At 42.1% G+C, this 26,616-nt stretch overlaps 1 protein-coding gene and 2 long non-coding RNA genes across 16 annotated transcripts in view; 2 read left to right on the plus strand and 1 right to left on the minus strand.

Annotated features, from left to right (window-relative positions):
* LOC113611807 (uncharacterized) overlaps positions 1–1,828 on the plus strand; it is a 35,891-nt gene extending 34,063 nt beyond the window's left edge. For 7 of the 10 annotated variants that reach the window (XR_003429611.1, XR_003429605.1, XR_003429604.1 and 4 more), the window contains one exon: positions 333–871. This is a non-coding gene — a long non-coding RNA (uncharacterized LOC113611807). Of the gene's footprint in view, positions 1–332; positions 872–1,777 lie in introns of those variants that run through there. The other 3 variants (XR_003429608.1, XR_003429609.1, XR_003429610.1) reach the window with 3 other exon arrangements.
* The window catches only part of VTCN1 (V-set domain containing T cell activation inhibitor 1), a 69,154-nt gene that overhangs the window by 13,006 nt on the left and 29,532 nt on the right, over positions 1–26,616 (minus strand). For 2 of the 5 annotated variants that reach the window (XM_027091195.1, XM_027091197.1), the window contains exons 2-4: positions 17,353–17,417; positions 6,159–6,512; positions 3,001–3,279 (exon numbers count right to left, since the gene is read on the minus strand). In XM_027091195.1, the coding sequence (XP_026946996.1) occupies positions 3,001–3,279; positions 6,159–6,512; positions 17,353–17,417 (698 nt within the window). The other 3 variants (XM_027091193.1, XM_027091194.1, XM_027091196.1) reach the window with 3 other exon arrangements.
* Positions 7,234–26,603, plus strand: LOC113611809 (uncharacterized). The gene is made up of 4 exons (XR_003429613.1): positions 7,234–9,559; positions 17,840–17,949; positions 18,246–18,296; positions 19,363–26,603. It is a non-coding gene; the product is annotated as an uncharacterized LOC113611809 (long non-coding RNA).

Genomic DNA, 26,616 nt, shown 5'->3' on the forward strand with positions numbered 1-26,616 from the left:
TTTAAAAACTTACTTTGTGCATGGTAAGAAGGAATTATGTTATTTTATCTTAATTTTGAGCTATGTCATGCTTCTAAAAGTTGGATATAGTCCTAGTACTGGTACATGGAACACTTGTTCTGATGTATCCTATAAGCATGTATGGAAAAAGAACCTGCTCACTGAACAAAAGCTGTGCCCAATTTCTGTGGTTTGTTCGGTTATTGCCATTTCTATTAGAAGACATTAGTTACATAGTTGGAGCTTTTAATTGAGATGTAAACTGAAATACTGTTGTTAACACTCATTGTTTTAAATGCCTAATGCTTATTTCCCCCTTCTCTTCTGGGAAGGCCTTCCATCCAGGTACTGCCTCATTGGTCTAAGTATGGGCAGCTGACCCAAGTGGAGCTGTTCTGGGAATATATTCAATAGAATCAGACTGAGGGATTGAGCTTCAGTCTAGTTACTCTCTTGAGTGAAAGAGACTTTTAAAGGTAGGAGCTCTTGGCAACCATATTCTGCCCTATAGACTAAAACAAGAGAGAGTAAATTAGAGAGCAAAGAGAATAAAGTAGAAATGAGAGACAAAGAATGGAATTTAAGTTCTTGGATCCAGCTGTTATTGAAGCCACACTGCACTTTCTGTCCTTGGTTTCATGAGACATCCTAATACCCTTCTAATAAATTCCTTCTTTTAGCTTAGGCTTCAGTTGGTTTTGTTTTCTGTTATAGGCAACTAAAAGTGTTCTAATTGGTACAGTCACCAGTTTGTTTCACAGGATAGTGGAAGAGCTCTTTCTCATATATATGATTTTTTATTAGATACTTTTTTTATTGTGGTAAAAAATGTAATATGAAACTTACTATCTTAACCATTTTAAGTGTACGGTTCAGTAATGTTAAGTATATTCACATTCTTGTGAAAAAAATCTCCAAAACTTTTTCATTTTGCAAATCTGAAACTATACCCATTAAACAACAACTCCGTATCCTTTCCCCTTGGCCCCAGCTCCTGGTAACCATCATTGTACTTTGTTTCTATGAATTTGATTACTTTAGATACTTTATAAGTGGAATCAAATGGTAGCATCAAATAATATTTCTCTTTCTGTGACGGGCTTCACTTATAGCATAATATCCTGAAAATTCATCCATGTTGTAGTATGCAAAAGGATTTCCTTCCTTTTTAAGGCTGAATAATGTTCCATTGTATGTATACCACATTTTGTTTATCCATTCATCTGCTGGTGGACATTGGGGCTGCTTCCTCCTCTTGGTTATTGTGAATAATGCTGCTGTAAACATGGGTGTGCAAATATATCTTTGAGACACTGCTTTCAGTTTTTTTGTACATAATACACAGAAATGGGACTGCTAGATCATTTGGAAGTTCTATTTTAAGTTTTTTGAGGAACCTCCCATACTGTTTTCTATAGTGGTTGCACCATTTTACAGTCTCACCATCATACACAAGTATTCCAATTTCTTCTCTTCCTCACCAACACTTGTTGTTTTCTGTTGTTGTTGTTGTTAGTAGCCATTCTAATTAGTATGAGGTGATACTGTGGTTTCCGTTTACATTTCTCTGATGATTAGGGATGTTGAACATCTTTTCATATACTTGTTGGCCATTTTGTATATCTTCTTTGGAGAAATGTCTGTTCGAGTCCTTTGCCCATTTTTTAACCAAGTTATTTGACTTTTTCATTGTTTAATTATAGAAGTTCTTTATGTATTCTGGATACTAATCCCTTATCAAACATATGATTTAAAAATATTTTCTCCCATTCCATAGGTTGCCTTTTTGTATATATAAATTTTAATTAAAAAATAGCTGATGAGGAACTTCCCTGGTGGCGCAGTGGTTAAGAATCCACCTGCCAGTGCAGGGGACACGGGTTCGATCCCTGGTCCAGGAAGATCCCACATGCTGCAGAGCAACTAAGCCTGTGAGCCACAACTACTGAGCCTGCACTCTAGAGCCTGCGAATCACAAGTACTGAGCCCACGTGCCACAACTCCTGAAGCCTGTGTGCCTAGAGCCCATGCTGTGCAACAAGAGAAACCACCACAATGAGAAGCCTGTGCGCCACAACGAAGAGTAGCCCCTGCTCACCACTAGAGAGAAAAGCCCGCGCCCAGCAATGAAGACCCAATGCAGCCAAATAAATAAATAAATAAAATTATTTTTAAAATAGCTGATGAAAATATGGTTTATTCAGTTAAATTCAGCAAACATTTAAAGGGCACTTAAAATGTGCAAGGTATTCTGTTTGGTACTAGGCTTGATATAAGACAGTGGTTCTCCTGATATACTCCTTCCCCTATAGCTTGAATTCAATTTAACCCCAGCAGGGATGGTTTTAAAATTCATAAGTCAGTCTATGCATTTCCTTGACACTAGCTCAACCCTAGGTTTTGTAATATACTAAAGCACTGCAGGGAGACTAGGGTGTTGAGCCTCCCTGGCTCCTGGTCTTCTCAGCCTGGGAGGCCAGCTTAATTTGGAGCTTTCAAATTAATCTTGTGCCAGTATTAGTGGGACCTTGAGCAAGTCCTGGAAGGACTGAATAAGAAAGACTGAGGCAGACTCTAAGACCTCTAGTCTTCAAATCAGAAGTCTTCTCAAAGGCAGGATAGACCCAAACCAATTTTGGGGGACTCGGGATGTAGATCACCAGCTGAATATATCAAAGATTTCAAATCATCATCACTTCTCCACTGCTTTACCAAACCAATCCTTCTGAGTTAGGGCCTCAGAATCCTAAACACTGCCCTCCAGACAGTAAGAAGGTATACAAGATGAAAACTCATTGCCACCTTTGACCTGTATGCCATAAATATTGTTTTGTATTAGTTTTCTTCTTACATAATGCAATCCCAGCTGGAATTGTGATCGAGATCTCTGTGAAACTTTCTATGCCCTGGTACATAATATATCTGTTAAAGAAATTAGATTTTAGTTTACACTAGATTATAACCCCAGTAAACCCATACCAAACGTGTAAAGGAACCCACCTGTCACTTTGATATCCCCTGTGGCTTTGGCAATGTTGTTTTCAATCATACAGGAGTATGTGTTGTTGATCGTGACATTGTAGAGTACAGATACAACCTTCATGGTCACATTCTTAGAGTTCAGCTCAAAGCTGGTGTCGGAGACTTCTGAGAAGTTGGCTCCCCAGTCAACTTGGGATGCCCAGACCACTGTTGGCTGGGGAAACCATCGGGGAGCCTCACATCGTAAGCTCTCTGAGGTGGCGTTACAGTCCACGTTCACTTCTGGGATGCTGAAGGCTGCAGGGTTGAAGGTCAAAAAGGGGCAGGGGTCAAGGTCAGACGGATAAGACAATATAGCCTTTGAAGTGCTAGGTCTTAAAAACACATTGAAGTGACTCAGTACTTTCCCAGTGGGCTGTCTATGTATGACCCATTGTATTGTAGATGCAAAAAATGATTTGCTCATAGTATTGCTATACATCACAACACTTTGGACAATATCACAAACTCCAAGGACCTAAGTTCTAGGTATACTTGTTACAACACATACATTTCTCCAAGTAAGAGAAGTTCCAGTGATCACACAAAAAAATTATCAATTAGGGAAACTGGGTATTTATTTTCCTAGGCACCTATGAAGCCTCCTGAATTTTATGTAATTTTTCTGCCTGGAGGGTAAAAGCGTGGGGAGGGAGAAGGAAGAAACAAACAGCATTCACCTACCCACAGAAATTCCATACACAGGCCTTGTCATCATGGGGATCTGAAGTTTGCTTGGGTAGAGACTGCCCAGCCCTGGTATCCATGAATAAAGACAGGCATTTGTTTTCTTTTAAGATAATTCTCCTCACTGGAGAGGCAAGTACATTTTGAATTTAAGACTAACTTCCTCCTCTATCTAGGCAGAGAGACACTTATAGAAAATGTTAAGGCCTGGACTTTGGCCTGTAAAATGTTTATTATGCCAAAAGGGCAAGATACAAATTATTAATTTATTTAGCATCTTCCTTTGCCCAGGACTGTGCTAGTGTGGACTGAGAGGTGGAAGGAAAGCCTTTGCCATGCCCTTCAAGAGCCTGCTGCCTAGCAGGAGAGACGTACTTGGAGCACATACTCGGAGCAGGCAGGGCACAAGCTCCTGGGAGATGATGTGGGAACCTGAGTGCACATGACAATGAACCACCGTTTATTGAGGGTGTGCTCTGTGCTAGGGACCAAATTCCAGACATTTTTTTGGTTCCTCACAACAGTCCTAGGGATATCTATTATTGTACCCATTTAACAAAATAAGCTTTTAATTTTAGAATAACTTTAGATTTACAGAAAGGTTGCAAAGATTAGTACAGAGAGTTCTTGTATACTTCTCACCCAGTTTCCCCTAACATTAACATCTTAGATAACCATGATGCATTTGTCAAAACTGAGAAACTATCATTCGTATATTACTATTAACTAAACCAGCCTTTATTTGGATTTTACCAGTTTTCCCACTAATGTCCATTTTATATCCCAGGATCCCATCCAGAATACCACATTGCACTTATTTGTCATGTCTTTTTAGATTCCTCTGGTCTGTGACAGTTTTTCAGTCTTCCCATGTTTTGCATGATCTTGACAGTTTTGAGGAATACTGGCCAGGTATTTTGTAGAATGCCCCTCTATTGTAATTTGATGTTTTTCTCAAGATTAGACTGAGGTTATGGGTTTTGGAGAGGAAAACTATAGAAGTAAAAGTGCCCTTCTCATCATGTCACATCAGAGAGTGCATGCTGTTAACATGATTTATCACGGGGATGTTAACTTTGATCACCTGGCTGAGTCTATGTTTGCCAGGTTTCTTTGGAAGCTGGACTTCACTAAGTCTAACACACCCTAAGTGCGGTGGTCGGGGAGGGGGAAGTTCTAAGCTCCGCTTCCTGCAGGGGGAGAGATCTAAATACATTATTTGGAATTCATCTATAAAGAAGATTTGTTTCATCTCCCTCATATAAGTATGGACTCGTGTATTTATTTTATGCTTAGTTATAATTTAATACTATATTGTTTATTTTGTTGCTCAGATGGTTCCAGCTTTGCCATTGGAAGGAAGCCCTTTCAGTTGGCCCCAGTGTCCCTTTGACCTGACTTTATTAACCCCTATTTTAAGATAAAGAAGCTGAGGCTCAGTGAGGTTGCCTTGCCCAGGCCACTGTATGTGCCTAGGTCTGACTAGATCTATGCTTCAAACCACTACATACACATATTATGAAAGGTCCAAGAGAGATCTGTGCAGGCTAGCTTAGCCTGGGATGCCTCAGGATACTTTCTGCCTATCCTTCAAGGCTCCACCCAAATGTCAAATTCTCTCTATGGGGGCCTTCCTGTCCCTTTCCTCCCTATGCATTTGGATATGATCTCTTTCTTCCTCTGAATCCCCAAATCACTCTATTTATATTTTCTCTTAAAGCATTTAATACACTTTACTAATTTTTGTAGATATGTTTCTTATCAACATATTTTTCTTATTTACATATGTTTCTCATCTCTGCCCTGACCCTCAACTCTATAAGCTCTACACTCTCAGCTCTACAGAAGGAAGGACAATTATCTTTGTTTTCTTAATCATCTTCTTACTCCTTCCAATATCTCAGTCCCTTGTACATAAATACAGAAAATATGTTAAATTTAGTTGGTAAGAAAGCATGGATTTCATTGGAGGAGGATTAGTGAGTTTATAGGCCAATATTGTTTTGGTCAGTTACCTTTGAACTTCTCCTATAATGGGTTCCACTGTCGTGAGTCCCTGGAAATACTGATTTCAGACTTGGGCTAGGGCCTACTTAGCACAGAAAAGTCTCAGACCAGATTATAGTCTTCTCTCACTAGCAAGACCAAAGGGAAAGAACAGAGAGCTACTGATGGAGAAAACATATTCAGGCAAAATATTTCAGGGAATATATGAGAAAATTCAGAAGAGGCTAGAGTCCTGAGCAAAAGATTTTAAGACCTAATATTATAGTGGGTTACTTCCGGAGCTGGTGTGGGTCTTGGACAGCAAGGATGGCTGCTAGCAGAATTCGGATGGTCTTTGATATTAGTCACTCGTGAGCATAATATGACATTTCATCAGCAATTCACACTCTCTAGTCTCAAATATCTTCTGGCACCTTCTTTCCCTCTCTTCAAAAGTAACTTACCTCCAGTTTTATACTCGAGGTTAGCATTCCCCTTGCCTTTAGAAGTGATGATGTAACACTTATAGGTACCAGCATCAGCATCTGTGAGTTGCACAGTTTTCAGCATCAGAGAGGCATTGCCAACTATTACTTGATCAGCAAACACTGCTGTCCGACCTCTGAACATTTCATCCTGGTCCGACAGGTCATCTTTGCCTTCTTTGAACTCATGGACCAAGTCCATAACACCTCCGTTCAGCCACTGTATCATGATATCAGAAAGTTTGATGTCGGGTTCAAAAGTGCAGCTCAGGATTCCATCCTCCCCAGTGTTCCCAGCTGAGGTGAGAGTAGTGACTGTGATGGAGTGTCTCCCTACAATTCAGGAAACAAGGGTCAATGCCAAGGGAAGCTTTGGAACATCTACAACCAAATCCTTCCTTACTAAAAAGCCAAACAGGGACTTCTGTAATAAATTAGAAATATACAAAACAGGAGAGGCATGAAAAAAGAAGACATAAGAATAGAAAGAGTATTAAGACGATAGTTTTGATACCTACAGCAGATCTGCCAACAGCAGATAAAAAAGCTACACTTTTTTTTCTTTTTTTTTTTTTGCAGTACGCAGGCCTCTCACTGTTGTGGCCTCTCCCATTGTGGAGCACAGGCTCTGGACGCGCAGGCTCAGAGGCCATGGCTCACGGGCCCAGCCACTCTGCGGCATGTGGGATCCTCCCGGACCGGGGCACGAACCCGTGTCCCCTGCATCGGCAGGCGGACTCTCAACCACTGCGCCACCAGGGAAGCCCCAAAGCTACACTTTTTGAGACCAAGCAACTGAAATCTTGAGCCCAAATAAGAGGAGAACGTATTGGACTTGGGTTTTGAAGATGGGAATTCAGATCCTGGTTTTGTCACTTAAGAGCTACGTGACCTTGACTACATCTCTGGATCTCAGAAAAATGGAGGTAATGATATCTGTCTCACCTACCGTAAAGTAAAATATAATGATGTAATGATATCTGTCTTACCTACCGTAAAGTGCTCTTGTGAGGATCAAGTCAAATGGATGTGAACTTGATTTGCAAACTGTAATTACACGTATAAGGTATTGTTATTCCCAGTTAACCAGAAGTGGCACAGACGTGAAACCTCACGTTAACTAAATACGGCTCATAATTCTGAAGAATGCTAAATTCTAAGTGTTCTTACTTTTATCTCCACTTGAATGATGAAGAAACGAAGGCATAGAGAATAGAAGTGATTTGGTCAAGGTCAGAGTGCTAGCTATGGCATAATGAAGAATGATACTTAATTAAATTGATTTTTGGCCTAAGATAGAAGTCACACCCTTCTCTCCAAACATATAACAAGTACAAGTATTAATTATGGTGACAGCCACATCCACTGCCTCTTCCCCACTTGCCCAGCTGACAGCCCACTCTGTAAAGGACTGACTAGCTCTTCTCTCTGTACTGGAGGCTGCTGACTGGGGATGCCTACAGGGGTGCTTTAATTAACTGAATATTCTTGAGAGCCTCCTTCTGTGGCTTGGATGTGAAGGTAAGGAGAGGATGGGTCTTTGAGCCCAAGAAGAGAGTGGAACAGACCCAAGGAAGTGTCGGGGAGAGACCATGAGAGGGAAAGGTGAAGAGAGTCCCCCATCACCAGAGTTGCCTTAGATCCTGAGGGTTTTCCGGTCTAGTTCCTGTCCCACTGTCTGGGTATCCTTTAAACAAACACCTTATCTTTATAATGGTCTGCACAAACCTCTCTTTCTTGTAGCCAAGAAAGTCCAACATGATGGATGCTGGGCACTTCTCAACTGGACTTCTCAGCTTCCTTATTGGTGTTCCTGCCTCTCATCTCTGCCTCCATCTACCCCATTTTACATGCATTAATCTTACAGGTAGACCTTAAAGTACAATCCGAACATGTCAGTTTCCTAATCGCTAATCTTCCACTGCCCCCAACGGCTGTGGAATAAACTTCAGACTAACAGCATGGCCTTCAAAGTTAAATATTGCATGCCACATAGGAAATGCCCATAGATATTAGCCCTTTCCAGCCAGACTTCCCACTACATCCTTTCCAAGTCTATATTGTAGTCTTTGCATATCAAGTGATTTATTGATTTGCTGCTTTCAATGAAAAAATACATAAGCAAAGCACACTTGCTATTTTTCAAATGTAAGAGGTAAACATTATGAACATAGGGGATATCTTTGGCATCTTCTGTCTTCCAGCCCTTAAGGGGTTGGAATTATCTTATTAGCTCCTATGCTTTTATAAAGTAGATGAAGGTAATGGATTAGGGACAGAACCGGAGAAGCAAACTAAATGAATTTATATTATAAAGAACAGAGAGTTACTGATGGAAGAAAAAGTACCAGTAAAAACGAGGCAGAGGAAACAAAAACCTGTGCCTAGGCTGGGTTGGGAGGATGTTTTGGAGGTTTTAGAGTGTAGGAGAAGAGAGGCTTTGGAGTAGCTGCCATGCATGGTCATTCATGTGGGAGATCTGGGAGAAAAATTATGAAAGAAGGTAGTATGAAGTTTAGCTGTGTAATATGAATGCAACACACCCCATCCCCTGCCTTGGCATTTTATTGAACACTGCTTTAAAGATTTACTTTGCTTTTTAATTGTTTTCACTTGACAGATTGATATCCAAGACATTGCGGGCTAGTACTGGTTATAATTATACTATGCATCTCCACACACTGCATTGTGCACCTACAATTTATAGTTCCCTCCTCTCCTTTATCACCAGTTATCCAACTTCTACTTATATTCAAGGCTCTTCAGATGGCAGGACTCGCATGAAACCCCCTTTTGATGTGCCAAACCAAAATTAAAAGATCGTCTCTCTCCTCTTCCTCAACACGTTTCTTTGCCTTTATTATAGCATCTGTCTCCCTCTACCTTGTCTCTAGTCTGTCTCTGGCACTAATCTGTAAGCTTTTCAAGGGAAAAAAAAGTCTTAATCATATCTGTAAGTCCTATAACGCTCTGATGGTTAATTTTGTGCGTCAGCTTGACTGGGCCCCAGAGTGCCCGGATATTTGGTCAGACGTTCTGGGTGTGTCTCTGAAGGAGATTAATATTTGCATCAGTAAAGCAGATCACCCTCCTTAAGGTAGGTGGGCCTCATCCAATCAATTAAAGACCTAAACAGAACAAAAAGGCTGAGCAAGAGGGAACTGGCACTGCCTTTGAGCTGGGACACAAGTCTTTCCCTGCCTTCAGACTTGAACTGAAACACTGTCTCTCTTTGTATCTTGAGCCTGCCAGCTTTGGGGCTGGAACTACACTATTGGCTCTCCTGGTTCTCAAGCCTTTGGACTCAGACTGGAACTAAACTGTCTGGGTCTCCAGCTTGCTGCCTGCAGATCTTAGGACTTCTCAAAGTCCATAATCATGTGAGTCAATTCTTTCTAAATCTCCCTCTCTCTCTGCCTCTCACTCCCTTTCCCCCTATACCTCCACCCTATTGGTTCTGTTTCTCTGGAGAACCTGACATATAAATTCTGGTACCAAGAAGTGGGGTACTGCTGTAATAAGTACCTAAGCATGTGGAGGAAGTTTTGGAACTGGGTAATGGGTAGAGGCTGGAAGAGTTTTGAGGTGCGTGCTAGAAATGTGGATGTTAAGGGCGATTCTGGTGAGATCTCAGATGGGAAATAAGGAACGTGTTATTGGAAACTGGAAGGAAACAATCCTTGTTAGAAAATGGCATAAGAACTTGGCTGAACTGTGTTCTAGTGTTTTGTGAAAGGTAAAACTTGTGAGTGATAAAATTGGGTATTTAGCTGAGGAGATTTCTAAGCAAAGTGTTGAAAGAGAGGCTTGGTTACTCCTGACTGCTTATACTAAAATATGAGAAAGGAGAGAGATGAATTGGAGAAGGAATTGTTAAGCAAAAAGGAACCATAACTTGAAGATTTGGAAAGTTCTCAGCCTATCCATATTGCAAAAAATGAGACGACTGTTCTGAAGATAGCGCTCAGGGTGTGGGTGAACAACCATTTAATAAGGAGATCATAGGTATGACTCATGAGGATTTTAACAGCCACCTCAACAGAAGCCAGGAATAGAGATAGGATTATATACTGCCAGCTTGGTACAGAAAAACTAAAGGGAATAGAAAAATGAGACAAAATGAAAGAAAGCTATCAGACTTCGTAGATGTAACAGAACCAGACCATGGATCTATTCAGCTCTATGCTTCAGCAGGCCAAGGGCCTCTATTTCAACAGGCTGGAGGGCCTCTAATGGAAGCCTTAGAGATGGGGCCATCTGGAGCCTGGGGTGGGGGGTGGCAGTGGGACTTCTCAACTGCTAGAATTGTGAGAAAATAAATTTCTATTGTTTAAGCTACCCAGTGTATGGTATTTTGTTATGGCAGCCTAAGCAAACTAAGACAAGTGCCTAGTGCTATGTTTCTACAGAGAAAAATAATATTTGTTGAGTGAATGAATAAATGAATGAATGAAAGAATGAAAATCAGTAGAAATCAAAGCACTGTTTGAGATGATTCTATCCAAAATGATTGTAGGAGTAAGGAACATTTGGCTAGATTATCCCATCTAAATTTGGGGGAAATGTGAGTCAGTGAAAAAAGAAAGCAATGAAAATACACCATGATTCTCAATAAAATCATAGAGCATGCATAACTATGTTAGAGCAAGGGTAAATCTGATTGTAGTTTATAAAGTTCCATTAAAGTGGAATTGAAAAATTACTTTTTAGAAAAAATACATGATTAGCACAGTTTATGGAGAGAATGAAATGGTAATGACATATCTTAGTTGAGTAATTATGTTACTGAATTAATTTTAATGTGTTGGCCTTGAGCCCACAGGTGGAGGATTTGTTGAACTATCTCTTAGAAAACTTAATGATTAAAAGTAGGCAGCTGTGGAGTGCCCCAGGGACCCACCGCAGGCTCTAGCTCATTTAAGGTTGCATTAAAGATGTGGCAGATGGAATGTGTGTAATGTTGATTAAATCCCCCCTCCTTGTAGCAGATCAGGAGGAGGAATAAAAGCCAGTGAGAATTCAAGAAACCATGAGGACCTGGCCATTGCTTTGCACCCAGAAAGCAATCAATAAATACTTATTTGTTAGGTGAATAAATGATGGTTACAAGTGATAAAATGAGATTTACTTTGCAAGCAACAGTATATAAATATTGCTTCTCTCAAAAAGAAATCTGTTTTCAATTTTGCAAACAAATATTGGCTCAAGGAGCTATGTTCTAGGAACCACAGTTTGGCCTAATATGACTCTCTAGACCTCCTAACCACCAGGGGCTCTTGTGTGGTTTGTTGAGGGTAAAAGGGCTTTTAGAGATGGTTAGAAGCAGCTATCTACTGATAGAGAATTTTGTTAAACAGGCACGGGTTTCAAGAATTCCATTGGTCTCTAAGATTCCATCAAACCTCTTTAAAGTTAGAAGTCCCAGCCACTTACTGAAAATGAATTCTGTAGCTCATGAGGGCTGATTACTATCACAGCTCTGGTCTGCATGGGAAAAGAGGAGCTGTCAAAGGGCGGGAGCAAGCTGAAATTGGAACCATTTTGTTTTCACACGAGTGGGCACTATTCAATTGCCCTCTGCAGTAGGAGCAGGAATCTCTTGGGAGGTGGGGTTATAGGTAACACAAGGCAAGGATTCTTTATAGAAATTACGATTCTGGGTTGCCCAACACCACTGGATGAAACCTGGGAAATGAACTTTCCTTTGAAATGACTCAGTAAGACAAGTTCTGTAGATTTCAGTAGCACAGAGAGCATCCTCAGCTTCTGCTGCAACCCAGCTGTCCAGATGGGCACCATAGCACATGGTTTAAACGTGGAAACACATAGGCTTAAGCCTGCACCAGTGGAACCTGTGGTGGCACCTGTGGGTGCCACTCTTGCCAGAGAAGAGGGCAGGGTTGGGGATAACAGTTGCTCTTGTGAGAAGACAGCAGAAAGGATACTGGGCCAGGCTAGATAAAGGAATGAAGTAGAGAAGCTGCAGCAGAGCACTGGCGTTTGAGAACAGGTATCAGGCTGTCTGTGTTCAAGTCCCAGCTCTGCCACTCACTGGATATGGGACCTTGGGCAAGTTTTCTAACTTCTCTATTCCATAATTTTTTTCATCTGTAAAATGGGGATGCTAATAATAGTAGCTTCCTCAGAAGGCCCCTGAAAGGACTAAGTGATACAATACAGGTAAAGAGCTTAACATAGTATCTGAGTTGCCACATGTTAAACCTTAAATCAATGATATTGATAACCATTATTAATTAGAATCATTTGGAAAGATTGCAGATCAGAGCACCGGGAGGAAATAAACACTTTACTAAATGCTTATAGTGACTCATTTTAAGTCAGTTAACAACCTTGAGAGGTAGGAATTACTGTTCTACCCATTTTATGAATAGGACAAAGAGGCTCTGGGGGATCCAATGGCTTGCCTAAAGCCCCGTATGTAGCAAGTAGTGGAGCCAGTATCAAACTCAGTCTTGTCTGAGTCTGTCCTAAGCCTATACTCCTTCCACCACATTTTGCTGATATCCAGGGCCAGACTGAGATATAGAGAGAGCCTATCCACTAAAACAGTATCCCCACCTTATGTAAAAACAAAAAACAATGAAAAACCATAAAACAAGTGTAAGAAAGGCCAACATCTGTCTATTTTCTCAGATGACTACAGTGACAAAATACGTATCAATTTTTTTCCAAACAACTTCAGTGCTCCTGTTTTGGCGCCATTAAGCACATGCCTGATTGTTTTATCCAGTGACCAAAGATGGAGCATAATTAGGAGGCAGTGTCCTGTGGCTTCCTGCCCTGGCTTCCCTAACTTCAGAGGAGCTTCTGGGTGTGGCCAGGAAATAGTACAAGTTTTAGGAGGTGCTATGTGAATGCATTAATAATAGCAAATTATTATTAATGGCACTGATGGTATCAATGAAAACAATAACAGCAGCCATTTATTACACACGTATGTGTCTGGCACTTTATAAACACTTTCTCGTGTAATTCCCACAACGACTTTATTTTACCAGTGAAGTTCTGGGAAGTTAAGTCATATCCCAAGGGACACACAGTTAACGTTAGACCTGAGATTAGAACAACTCTGATCCCTACATGTTTCTACTATACAGAGCTGTTCAAAGTCACCCAGTGGGTGAGTGATAGCACAGGGACTGGCAAATTATAGTCAGGGACCTTTCCACTGCATCTCCCTCCTTCTCAAAGGGTCATCCACGAAGGCTGCCCTAAAACCAGCCTAATGGGAGCTGTTCAGCCTCTCTTCCAAACAACCTACCTCAAAAGCATTTTATGTTTTATGGGGTCCACATTGAGAGCTTGTAAGGAGTGGAATGGCTATGAGAAGGTGACATACACAGCCTCAGGAGAGTTACAAAGAAACAGATTCTTTTCTGTGTTTAGGAATATCTCTACATCTTTAAAATCTGTGTTCTCAGGAATATTGCCTGCAAGGCATACCAGAAAACACCCTTCTCTGCCACATCTCTGCATGACTGTTATCACTGGTATGGAGTGATGGGAAAGAGTGTGCGTTCTGGAAGCAAATTTCCAGGGCTTGAAACACAACTGCGCCTGCTTGCTTGCTGTGTGCAACTTTAGGCAATTTTCTAACCAGGACATAGTAATATTTATCTCCTATTTGTTGTGAGTGGTAAATCAGATAATATATGCAAACTTACTTAGCACAGTGAGGTGAACACGAAAAGGATTCAAAAGATATCACCATCACCGTCATCATGATCTACCTAATGCTATTTGCTTAATTTCACTGTCCTGTGTATTAATCCAGCTAACATTTTATCTAATTTACTTCAAGTGTGATAATATAATGCTCTCGGGTAAGGGTTATGGTCCTTTTAATAGAGGCAATTTAGAAAAATCCAACTAAACAGTGTTAAAGTAATAAACAGCCCACTTAATCCAGAATAGCCAGCTTTTACCTTATGAAATAGAAGGCAGAAAATCTTTCATTGGTGGTAGGGTTTTAATGTTATTGGTGGTACACTGCTGAACTGAGTGAACTGTAACTTTTATCTATGTATTCACCCCTCCATGCCTCCGTCCACTTGTCTATTCAAAAAGCACTTAAGGGGCTTCCCTGGTGGCGCAGTGGTTGAGAGTCCGCCTGCCGATGCAGGGGACACGGGTTCGTGCCCCGGTCTGGGAGGATCCCACATGCCACAGAGCGGCTGGGCCCGTGAGCCATGGCCGCTGCGCCTGCGCGTCCGGAGCCTGTGCTCCGCAACGGGAGAGGCCACAACAGTGAGAGGCCCGCGTACTGCAAAAAAAAAAAAAAAGCACTTAAGGAGTACCCTCTGTATTCAAGGAACTGAGCTCAGTATCTGAGGTCGCTGTAGCTATGCCACAGGAAAAGGTATACGTAGCAAAATGTTGACTGTCACAGGGAAGCTGAAGTTATAACTAAAGAAGAGGAGTTAAGGATTAGTGAGGAAGCTACCAAAATGTATGTACTGATATATTTAAAAGTCCAAAATATTTGCTTTACTAGTCAATATTTTATTTCTATATATATATTGTAGAAGATATAGAAGTATAACATACATACATAAAGTGTACACATAATTGTGCAGTTTGAAGAATTATCACAACTTCTCCCCATGTACCCAGCACCCACACTGAGAACTAGAACTTTACTATCCCCCAGAAGTCCCCTCGTGCCCCCTCCTAAGGGCTGCTCTCTCACTCTTCCCAGGAAAATAATCATTATTCTGCCTTCTAATAGCAGAGGTTCATTTGCCTGGTTTTTATACAGAATGTACTGTCTTGTGTCTGGCTCTGTCGCTCAGCATTATGCTTCTCATATGAAAACGCACCCAGTCTGTCAGTCACCAGGAAATATTTAGAAGTTAAAATCACAACAGTGTCCCACGAGATCCAGTGCCGGTGAGGGCGTGGAGCACTGGGTCCCTTATACACTTCCTGTGAAGAGGGACTTGGTAAATCACTTTGGAAAACTAAATGGCGGTATCTACTAAGGGCTGTTTATTGGCTTTCTGGACGTACTGTTTTGTGAAGTGCTTATTTTAAGATATTAGAAAAAGAATTAAAAGACAGCAACAACTAGGTCCTACTGTACAGCACAGGGAACTCTGTCCAGTCTCCCGGTTTAAGCCATAATGGAAAAAAATATTAAAAAAAAAAGAAGGTATATATGTGTATAACAGAGTCACTTTGCTATACAGCAGAAATTAGTACAACATTGTAAATCAACTATACTTCAATAAAAAAATTTTTTAAATAAAAAAGAATTTAAATGGATCATCACTTAAAAAAAAAAAAAATTAAGGGACTTCGCTGGTGATCCAATGGGTAAGATTCCGTGTTCCCAATGCAGGGGACCCAGGTTCGATCCCTGTTCAGGGAACTAGATCCCATACGCATGCCACAACTAAGAAGTCCGCATACTGCAACTAAAGATCCTGCATGCCGCAGCTAGACATGCTGCAACAAGGATCCCGAGTGCCGCAGCTAAGACCCGGCGCAGCCTAAATAAATAAATAAATATTTTAAAAAAAGAAAGAAAAGACAGCAAAACAAAATGGAAAGAGGGACATTAATAAAGATAAAAGCCAAAATTAATTAAATAAGAAAATCAGAAAAAGAAAACCAAAACCTGGTTTTCAAACTACTATAAAGCTAATTAACACCTGTAAACCTATTTTAAGATAAGAGAGAAAAAAAAAAAGATATGAGAGAGAGAGCGCCCAAGATTAGGAATAGGAAGAGATGAAATAAAGAAAAAACAAATTATAAAAGAATATTAGAATGAAACAGGCTAGTGAGCTCAGAAACAGATCCATTCGCATTTGGATACTTGATTTATGACAAAAATGGCACTAGTGAGAAGTGGGGGAAGGATAGTATTTTGACCAATCTTGCCACTATCTTTGCCCATGCACAAAATTATTCTAGATAGTTGTAGATATAAATGTGAGAGGTTAAACATTAAAGCTTCTACAAGATAACCTAGAAGAAAATGTTTATGACCTTGGGATAGGCAGACTTCTTAAACAAACTGGTTACAAAAAACTCCTGGTATAAAGGAAGAGATTGATAAATTGGGCTATGTTAAAATTAGGAACTTTGCTCATTGAAAGCCATCATTAAGAAGGTGAAAAAGCAAGCCACAGAGTAGAGGAGATTTTGCAATACACATAACCAAATTGCACCCAGAATATATAAAGAGTTCCCACATATCAAAAAGAAAAAGATAACCCAATAGAAAGATGGATGAAAGACAAAATATACATTTTTGTTGATAAAAGAAAATGGAGAAGGATGCTTATGTCTTTTCTAGGCAAACATATATACAACGAGTTTTCTTCATTTAGGCCTTGTGATTACTATTTAGTGGCAGCACACACACTGGAGGAGAGGGACACAGAGAAAAGACAGCTGGAACTATAAAAACTAAAGTTATGAAGTAACAGCTTTGGCCACAGACTAAGTTAAAATAAATGTGTCGTCCTGAGTCAGGCACTTGAAGGGAAATGAAGCAAACGACTTGCTTCAGAGAGGACAGCTGCTGGTCTAACTCATTCAATGTCTTAATTAATCTGGCATCCATAATAGATGCTTCTGAGACATGGTGTCCACAGAAGAGAAGACGATTCCTGCAGTTGACGTCAGTTAGCTGCATTCAGAAACTCGCCATCCATGCCGCAATGGCTTCTGTTTCCTACATGGAATGGCAGTTATGACCAGGATAAGGATTCTCATTAAGAACCCTGTGTACAAAGACTTGATGTTCTTTAACACTTCAGCTGAAGCTTCATTGCAAAGGAATCATGTACTCAGGCCAGCCATTGAGAGAATGGCTCAGCCACAGCACGTTACCTATGATCCCAGAGTGATATCTTCAGCACTATCTGGTAGACAGAACACTCTGATAGACATTCCATTTGATTCTCTCAACTACCTGGTGAGGTAGACATTATTTCCTCCACACCATACATGAGAAAACTGAGGTCCAGGGAGTTAAATGAATAAAGTGCAGAGAACACAGTCAATGAGTAGAAGAACCAGTTCTCTACTCTGAAGTTTTCTTGGTCCAAGATCTGTGCTCTTGCCATTCTACCACACTGAATGATTAGGGACTTAGGGACCAGGGGTGAATGGATCAATGATAATGCAATAAATCACATACCTGAAATACCAAAACCGATGATAAGTGCAATTGCTCCAGCCAGAATAATGGTGGTGCTAATAATGCTGTGGAGAGAGAGAAAAACAGGAAATTACTTCTTCATTCCACTTGACGTGCTGCTTCGCAACCTGGGCTCATACCTGTCATTTGTAAGAGGTGTTACATAAAGAGTCTCAACGTTTTCTTCAACATAAGCTCTTTCCTAGAAATAGGTACCTTAGAAAAGAATCTCAGCGATCTCATCCCTGTCCCCCTGGGGTGCTGGGATAGATTGAAGGAGTGGCTCTTTTATCAGGCTATGTGTGTCATCGTTCCTATTTCCAGGTCAGTGAAGACCATACACAAAGACTGCTGGGGAAAACCCGATGGCATTTCTGTAATGCCAGGTGCCACTTGAGGGGGGACTGGTTCCATCCCCAGCCCACCCTGAGCATTACTGCCCATCCCTCTTACATCATTAACCTATCTGTTTTGTCTCCTTCCATAGACTTTAAACTCCTAAGGACAGCGGTCATGTCTTCATTTTGTACCCACTCATCTCTAGTCCACTTCACCCTGCAGATCCTCGACAGGAGTTTGTTTCCTCTTATTAAAAAAGTAAGACAGAAAGTTTAGAAAGTACAAATAAGCAAAAATAAGACAATAAAGTCACCTGTAACTCCACCATCCAGACATAACAACCACTGACTTCTTGATATGTATCTCGCCAGTTTTCAATGAGCAGATTAACAAATGACATTTGGGAAATAAACAAATAAGGAAGTATTGCTTACATTTACTGAGTGCTAGAATTACATAGCAGACATGTTGTTTTAGGCACCATTTATGGATTATGTCATTTATCCAGGTGATAATCTTATGAGGTAAACAAATGTACTATGTCCATTTTACAGATGAGGAATGACACAGGGAGGTCAAGCATCTTCCGTACATTCACACGGTTGGTAAGTGGTAGGGCTGGGATTAGAATCTGTCTCCAGAATCTGCACCTGCCTACTTCCTACGCTGCCTCCCAGGGGTGAGGGCTCACAAGTGGTCTGTCCCTCCTCTCTGCCCAGAGGGGCCCATGAGGGGATACCGGCTTTAGCTGGTGAGAGTGACTCAGGCAGAACAGAAGGTGCAGGTCAGAGCTGGCATGGGGGCAAAACAGTTCCTGGGAAGCTCGCCCAGTGCTGCCTGCTCTGGTGCATAAGTCATCAGGCAGGTGTCCTCGGCCACACGTTCATTGCTGGCAACTCATACCCTCCCCACACCCACGCTGATGTTACGCAACAGGCACGACAAAAGAAAGGCACAGAGAGGCAAAGAATGATGCTATAGAGAGAAAAGGGAAGCACGGGGCATTTTACTTGCTGCCCTGAATAGGCTCATTGTACCCAGCTCTCCTCAGCTCAGGGATGGGCCCACCAGAGAGAAACAACAGACTTACAAGAAACAATCTGAGTAAACAGTTACCCTGGAGGATAAACCCTCATGAGGTACAGCCATAGGGGCAGCAATTGAATAAGCAAAACGAAGCTTTTAATAATAGGGTATCTGCAGTTGACTCCAAGAAGAGGCCACATTTGACCACTTCCTCTTTCTTTACACACCCAGGTGTGGCCTCAGATCTTACTGGTCCAAGTGTGTGAGAACAGGTGGACAAACTCATAGCAAGAGGTATTATACTATCCGGCTCTCTTTGACTACTGAGCTGACAGCAGACTTGCTTTTGTGACCCAGGAACTCACTCACCTTTTGGGTGAATTACTTCATCTCTCTGAGACTCCGTTTATCCTTAGAATGGGAATAAGAGTAATTCCTGCTCTACCTTCTGTGTTACAGGTTGATGTGTGTCCCCCTCCAAATTTGTATTTTGAAGTCCTAAGCCCCAGAACCTCAGAATGTGACTTTATTTGGAAATAGTCATTGTAGATGTGATTAGTTAAGATGAAGTCATACTGGAGTAGGGTGGGGCCCTAATTCAACGTGACTGGTGCCCTTATAAAAAGGGGGAATTTGTGCTCGCAGGGAAAGCACCATGTGAAGATGAAAGCAGAGATCTATAAGCCAAGGAACACCAACGTTTGCCAGCAAACTACTAGAAGCTAGGGCAGAGGCCTGGAACAGATTCTCCCTCACAGCCCTCAGAAGGAACTAACCTTGCTGACACCTGGACTGCTAGTCTCCAAAATAGTGAGACGATATGTTTTTCTGTTGTTACCCAGTTTGTGGTACTTTGTCACAGCAGCCCTAGCAAACCAATACAAATGAGTTGTTTTAAGAACAAAACTGACAATGATTGTTGCATATTCCATAAAGGGCTATTCATATGTTACTTTTTACTATACAAAATTTACTTGTGGCTTTTTGCTGCAAGCTTATTCTCAAAAGCTAGGACTTAAGTCTGGAGAATAACCCTACTGGTGATAATGAAAATATCATAGTAGTTTGATATATCGAAAAAAGCATGTACTGGGCTTGGTGCTAAGCATTCAATGTTCATTTTGTCATTTGCTTGAATTACCAGATCCTGTTCTCCTTAATTTCTCTCATATTCCTCCATTTCTATTTCCACTGTTCCTGGTCACCATCATGTCTCACCAGCATCACTGCAACACTCTCCTGACAGCCCTGCTTCTGGTCTAGACCTCTCCAATCCATTCTTCACACTGCCAGAATCAGTGGTGACCTCAGAATTTCTGTATGAGCGTGGCTTAGGGGAGATAACCTAGTTGAAAGCAAGGCCGAGGGTGATCACTGAGGCAGTATAATACTGTAATCACAAGCATGGCTTCTGGATCCAGCCTGAACAGGTTCAAGTCCCAGCACCACTACTTACTAATTGTGTGACCTCAAATTTCCATTCCTTCTTGTGAAGATTGAGTTAAACACATTTTAAAAGATCACCTAGAACGGTGTCTGGCGCATAGGAAGCTTTAATGATATTAGCTATTATCATTCTTGTTTTTCTGCTACGGTTATATAACAAGCACATGTTTCTAATGAAGTATATATTTTCTTGGTGGTGCTGATGGAAATGGTTGTGAGGACCCACTGTTACCCTTTGGTTAGCTACTGAGCTATTGGTAAGAATGATCACAAAACTAATCATTATACTCCTCTGCTTAAAACTTCAAGTGCCTTTCTATTTCCCTCATGATAAAAATCCACTTTTTGATGTAGCCAGCATGGCCTTCCAAAGGGGGCCTTGCCCTGTCTCTCCAGCCTTGCCTCTCCCCACACTGCCCCTGGGGTCCTGCACTCCAGTCGCACTGAACCATCACAGGTCTCCCTGCTGCAGACCTACCCTCTCTAAGGAGGGGGTTTGGACAGCAGAGACACTGAACAGACACCTGGATACTCACCAACAGGAAGGGGACAGCGGAGGTTTTAGGTTTCAGTCAAAGCAGCTGAGCCCATCTTCCTTACCCCCAGGCCCACATGCTTCGCTCGTTGTGGAAGCAGAACCCTGCCGTCTGGCAGCAAGTTCCCTATCTAAGCAGAAATCACCTTGAGGTTTGTTCTGAGCTGGTATTCCCTTGGGAAACCACTCAACCTCCAGAGCCTTGGAAAGAGAGGCAGGAACTATCAGAACAGCCAGATGAAATAATTCTTGTCTGCTGCTTATTAATTTTTTAAAAAGATGAATAAAATATTTCACATAAGGTGTTCTTACATTGCTTTGTGGTTTTTACCTCCCCAGAATAATTTCCAATAACTGCTCTCCAGGAAATTTTTAATGCAAATCTGTGTCTTCTAACCACTGCACTGGAATTCACAGTGCACATCTGTTAGACCCTCCTGACAAAAGAGCCCAGATGAAAGTCGATGCCTTTGGAGGATTTGCTCACTTAATAAACATTTATTAAGTACTTACTATGTGAAAGACATTGTTCTGGGCAATAGGGAGAAAGTAGAGAGATGACGTAAACAAAGTGCCTGCCCTCAAGGGACTTACAGTGTAACTGAGGTAAAACACACACACACACACACACACACACACATAAAACATACACAAACATACAGATGCACACACAGACACACATAACACACCACTGTAATAAGACATAATGTGGTGAGGGCTTCCGTAAAGAGAGGAACAAGTTCTCACAGGAATTTTGGGGAGGTAGGAAGTATTTAAATCTGAGAGAAATAGGGAGAATCAAAGTGCAGTTTCGTGACCAAATTTCAAAGAAAGTAAAGAGAAAGGCTTTGTTCAGAAATATATTTAGCTAATTCATGCTGCAATACAGTCTCTCTCCAGGGCAGAACCAAAAAGAAAAGTGGTTGTTTCTGCTGCACTGCATGGGGTCAGGACCCAAGCATCACACTTTAGTGCTCTGGGCCGGGAGAAGGTGATTTCAGTGGCTGTAGAGCTCTGCCTTTCAGGGGAGGGACCAGCCTTGCAGCCTGGGAGTCTGCAAACACATCCATCCTACCCAAGGATGGCCTTGCTCAGTTCCTTCACATGTCTTTGCTTCAGCTGCGGCCGCTCTCTGCGGCACTTGAAAGAAATGAGGCATTTCTGTGAAGACATGTTGTGTTCCTGAAAAACCTCACATTCTACAAAATCACACAATGAAGGTAACAGGGCTGATGGGAAAAAATAGGGTTAAGAGCAGATTATTCAAAGTCTATGTGACTTTGTAATTGGTCTCTAAGAGATGCAGTAATCGGTACCTTGGGAGGTAAATTGGATGGCCAAAGCAGGCAGCCCACCCAGTAGGCCCAGAAGATGCTTTGGGGAAAATTTAAAATGCACAGAAACAATTGAGTCGAAACTCTGACTTAAGGTGCCGTGAGCCAGTGAGACTGCTGTGAAGGTGAGTGTGATGGGGGGAAGTTGAACCTGGGAGGTGCAAGGAACCTGGGATGTGTGTCTCTGGGGCAGGAGCCCCAAGGGCAGGTGTTCATTTAAAATTAAAAGAAAAAAAGAACGGAAAGCCACACTGAGCCCTTCCCACTGAAGTTGTCATTCTTCTCTGCTATTTCAGCTCCCCTTGCCTTGGAAAAAGTTGCATGTGAACCAATACTATTTCCATGGTAAGCCAGTATTGTTCCCCTATTTTCCAACCACATATGAGCTAATTAGTGCTCTAGAAATCTATATAGCAGCAGACAGACTGTATTAACGAATTACCAAGAAATAAACTGGGATAGAGATACCTACCTCTTAAGGACAATTCTCATTGTATCAGAGGTCCATGAGGGTGATAAAACAATAGCTAATTCTTATTGGTCATGTTCTGTGTGCCAGCGCTATGCATACAGAGTCTCGTTCATTCCTTACAACAATGCTACGAGGCAAGTACCACTATCTTTACCTTTTGACATGTGGGGAGACTGAGGCTTAGCTTAAGTAAATGACCAAAGCTCTCACAGCTAGAAAATGGGAGAGCCGGGTCTTAAACCCAGGGAGTCCAACTTGTGAGCCTGTGCTCCTAAGAGCCACACTTCTAGAAAAAAGTGCCATATGGCAGGAGGCTACAAGGTTGGAAGGCTCCCTTGGCCTCACCCCTGCATATCTTCTCTCGCTCCATTTCTGAAAACAAGGCCTTCCTTGATCCGCTACGCGGATGTGTAGAGCACACTCATCCCAGAAGACGTCAGCTGCTCTTTGTTTTATTCAAACATTAATGGTTTCTCTGTTGTCCAGTTTCAGCCTCCTTCTCAAATACTTAGAAGCTGAGAGATACCACATTCCTTATAGATCATCAGCTTACCTCCACTTGTGTAACTGGTAAATGATGAACGCTCTGAAAATTAGATTAAGTTAGCAAACGTGGGATTAATCTGAATAAATTCTACTCTTAAATATTACAAGCAGAATATTTGAGTAAATCAGGTAAATGTTTGAATCAATCAAACATATTACTTTGTTCATAAACTAATAAAGTAACTAGGTTTATAAAGGAATGCTGAAATTGAAGACATTTATTTCAGCCTATCCAAAAAGTTTCTCTTTCTCTCTCTCTTTCTTTTCCCCATAAAAGGAGAAAAGGAATTATTTTAAATACTATATGAAGCACTGGGCTTCAAGGTAAAATTATGTAACTGTTTTCTAGATATTGATTAGTACAGGTTTTAGGTTTCTGAGAAGTTTAGATTGCCATGTACTCAAGTTCTTTTTTTCCCTGAAGAATCCAGGACGTAGAGTATGTTTCCCTAACTCTAAGTGCCTCTCCTTCATCTCTTTATATTGGGAAAAGCAAGGCGAGCGTGGATCCAGGGAACCCAGACCGTGAGCATCAAGAGTGGGGAAGAAATTGGCAAAGAGGAGGCGCTATTCCTTGCAGCTTGAGGAGCGTGTGTGGAAGAGGGCGCCTCCTTTCTGGGCAGGCCTGCTCTGTCCACACTGCGGCGGTCAGCATGGCTTTGTGTTCGGGAAAGGGATTTTAGGAAACTGCGTATGAGAGACTTGGGTGCTCTCAAGGGTCAGGTTGAGGCATCCTTTCTTCTTTCAAGCTGCCACTAGGGGTCGTGACACAGGGTTGTGGGGTCCTCCAAAGCACAGGCCCCAGGGTTACATCATACGTGGGCCCCAAGGCCACAAAAGCAGGGAGACATGACCAGCAAATAGATTTCATCTCGTACACCAACTTCTTTTGAATGATTCTTGGTGGTGGCCTAGGATATTGTGTTGGAAAAGATTGCAAGGCTGCCTCGGGGCTCAGCAAGAGAGAGGGCCACCACTGATGAGAGATTTCTAAGTGAGCATTTCCAAGTGAGCCCTATCCCTGGGTTAACAGCAACACATGAAAGGGGGTTTTAACTGACCGATCACTACGAACTACCTGAGTCTCAGGCTAATTTAATGGCAAAGTAGGGCAGTGTTAGCTGACACTCCAATGTCAGCGAACAGTCCAATGGCAGTGTTAGCTGACACTCCTCCGTGTACATTTTGGGCCCTAGGCTTTAAGAAGAACACTGATGAACATGTATATTTAGGACAGTGTTTCTCAAGATCAGCCCTATCGACTACTTGGGCCAGATAATTCTTGGTTGTCGGGCTGTCCTGTGCATTATAGGATGCTGACAGCAACCCTGGCGTCTAGTTAGGATACCAGTAGCACCCCTGCCCCACTGGTGACAACCTAAAATGTCTCCAGATGTGCTACCCCAGTTGAGAATTGTTGATCTAGGAGTAACAGGACCACGGTGGTGATGTGATTAGAAGACAAGTCTTTTGAAGAATAGTTAGGGAAACCAGGGTAGTTTAATGTAGACAGGACTAACTGTAGTGATGAACATTCCAAAACTTGAAAGGTGCTATACGGGCCTATTCTCCACCACTCTGGAAGCAACGAAGCCAGTAGGTGAAAGTTCTAGGAGGTTAGCTTTAGATTCGCCATACAGAGAAACTTTCCAACAGAGCTTTCTGGCGCTGGCCTGAGACTGCAGTTTCCCATCACTGTGTGTGGCGTACAAGCAGGGGCTGAGTACCCACTTAGGGAGAGAAGTGGGAAGGGAAGAGTTTCTGGTACCAAACAAGGGTTGGAGCAATTCTGAAAGTCCCTTTCAAATACAGTATTATAGTTAAATGATTCTGTAATTTGATATTCCCTGGGATTTGCTCTGGCCTTGCCGTTGCCACAGTTGCGTATTCTGTATATGCCTCCTAAAACCTCTGTTAACAATGAGAGCTCATACTTACTGAGTGCCTGACCTCATTTATCTCATTTAATCCCCACAACAACCCTATGAGGTAGGTCCTATTATCTTTGTTTTACAGGTGGGGAAACCGAGGCCTAGTATTAAGGAACTCATCCAAGGGCTCATACCCGGGGAATTAGACTCCACTGTCCATGGCCTTCATTATTATACTCTATTTTATACAAATCCAAAGTTTTGAAAATCCCAGGGGTCAAATCTGTGTCCAGGCTCATGTTTTGTACAGTTGTAACCTATGGAAGGACAACGTGGCCAGGTTTACATAGATTGAAGGAGTCCCTCTCGCCCAGGAGCTATCTTTTGTCTGAAACTCTGAAAGGAAAACAGGAAGGGGGAATGTCAGGTGGGAAAATACAGAATGTTCATAACTAGACATCTTTCCCTAAACAATGTTGGAGTTTGCAGCGAAGCCATTCTATTTCATTCTTAAGCTGGCTCTATTTATAACCGTCCCCCTGATTGCCCACGAAGCCCACATTAGCATTTCATCAGGCGGGTGCACAAGCAGAGCGAGACAAAAGTCAATACAAGGTTGATTACTAGTCCTTTTCCTAATCATACCTGTATTTTCCGTTCCTCCTTGTTCTCACCTCAGAGAAAAAAAAAACATTTCCAGAAGATTCCTTCAGCAGCATAACCGATCCCATTGTGTTTAATAACAAACACACTTCAGCCCTTTTATGAACCTCCATGGCAGCAGGGAGCTTGAATCACTGAGAATGCTGCCATTCATCCTATACCAGTGTCCAAATTAAACACTTCCACCTCCACAGGATTCTTGTAAGGGCCCAAAGAAACAAACCATGCTTTGTAACGTGTAAATATTAGCTATTATATTAAAATTATAAAGGTTAATTTGAATTTTTTACCCCTTCTTAGTACCCCCTAATTTAAACGACTTCTCATTGCTGTAAAGTTCAAACTGAGCCTAGAATTTAAGACCATCCTAAAAGGCCATGCTGTCTGTCTAACCCTTCTCCCCATCTGGAGCCCTGTGTTCCATCGGGCTGATCTCCCCGTTGCCCTCTGCCTAGCACATCCTTCCACCTCCTTTCTGGTTATCAAGAGCGGGTCCCGTTCAAAGCCCAGCTCAGCTCTGTCTGTCCCCTGGCGTCTCTCCTGAAGGCACAGCCCAGAGCATGCTCTCCTTTCTCTTTCCTTAACAGAGTTTAGAGAGTGGGGCGGGAAGGTGAACCCCAGAACCCGTGAGAGAGAAGGAGGGCCAGGCACTGGCGTCAGGATGGGAGGCGGAGGCAGGGGCTGGATCTGAGTCGGTCTGATGGGGAAGCACCGCGCAGGCTCCCTCCGCTAACCCTTCCTCCCCTCGGTCACTGTGGTCCGGGCCTTGGGCAGACGGAGGGCCCGCAGAGCGTGAAAGATCTAAGGACTGGGCCACCTGCGCAGCTCCCTAAAGCCACATTTGACTGTCTGGCTTTTTATTCCTTGACCTGCCTTCAGGATCATGTGCTGTCACTGAAGAGATTCAGAGCACTGCCTGGGCTGTCCCTTCCCAGAATGCCTAGCCCTGCCATCAGTTTACTGTTTATTCATTAATAAAGCTGGAAACAAGTATATTGGGCACCCGCCGAGCACTTCTCTACCCAAGCACAC

The sequence above is a fragment of the Aethalodelphis obliquidens genome, unplaced genomic scaffold (assembly GCF_003676395.1).
Source record: "Aethalodelphis obliquidens isolate GAN/ISIS:26980383/991018 unplaced genomic scaffold, ASM367639v1 scaffold70, whole genome shotgun sequence".
In the NCBI taxonomy this organism is placed as follows: Eukaryota; Metazoa; Chordata; class Mammalia; order Artiodactyla; family Delphinidae; genus Aethalodelphis; species Aethalodelphis obliquidens.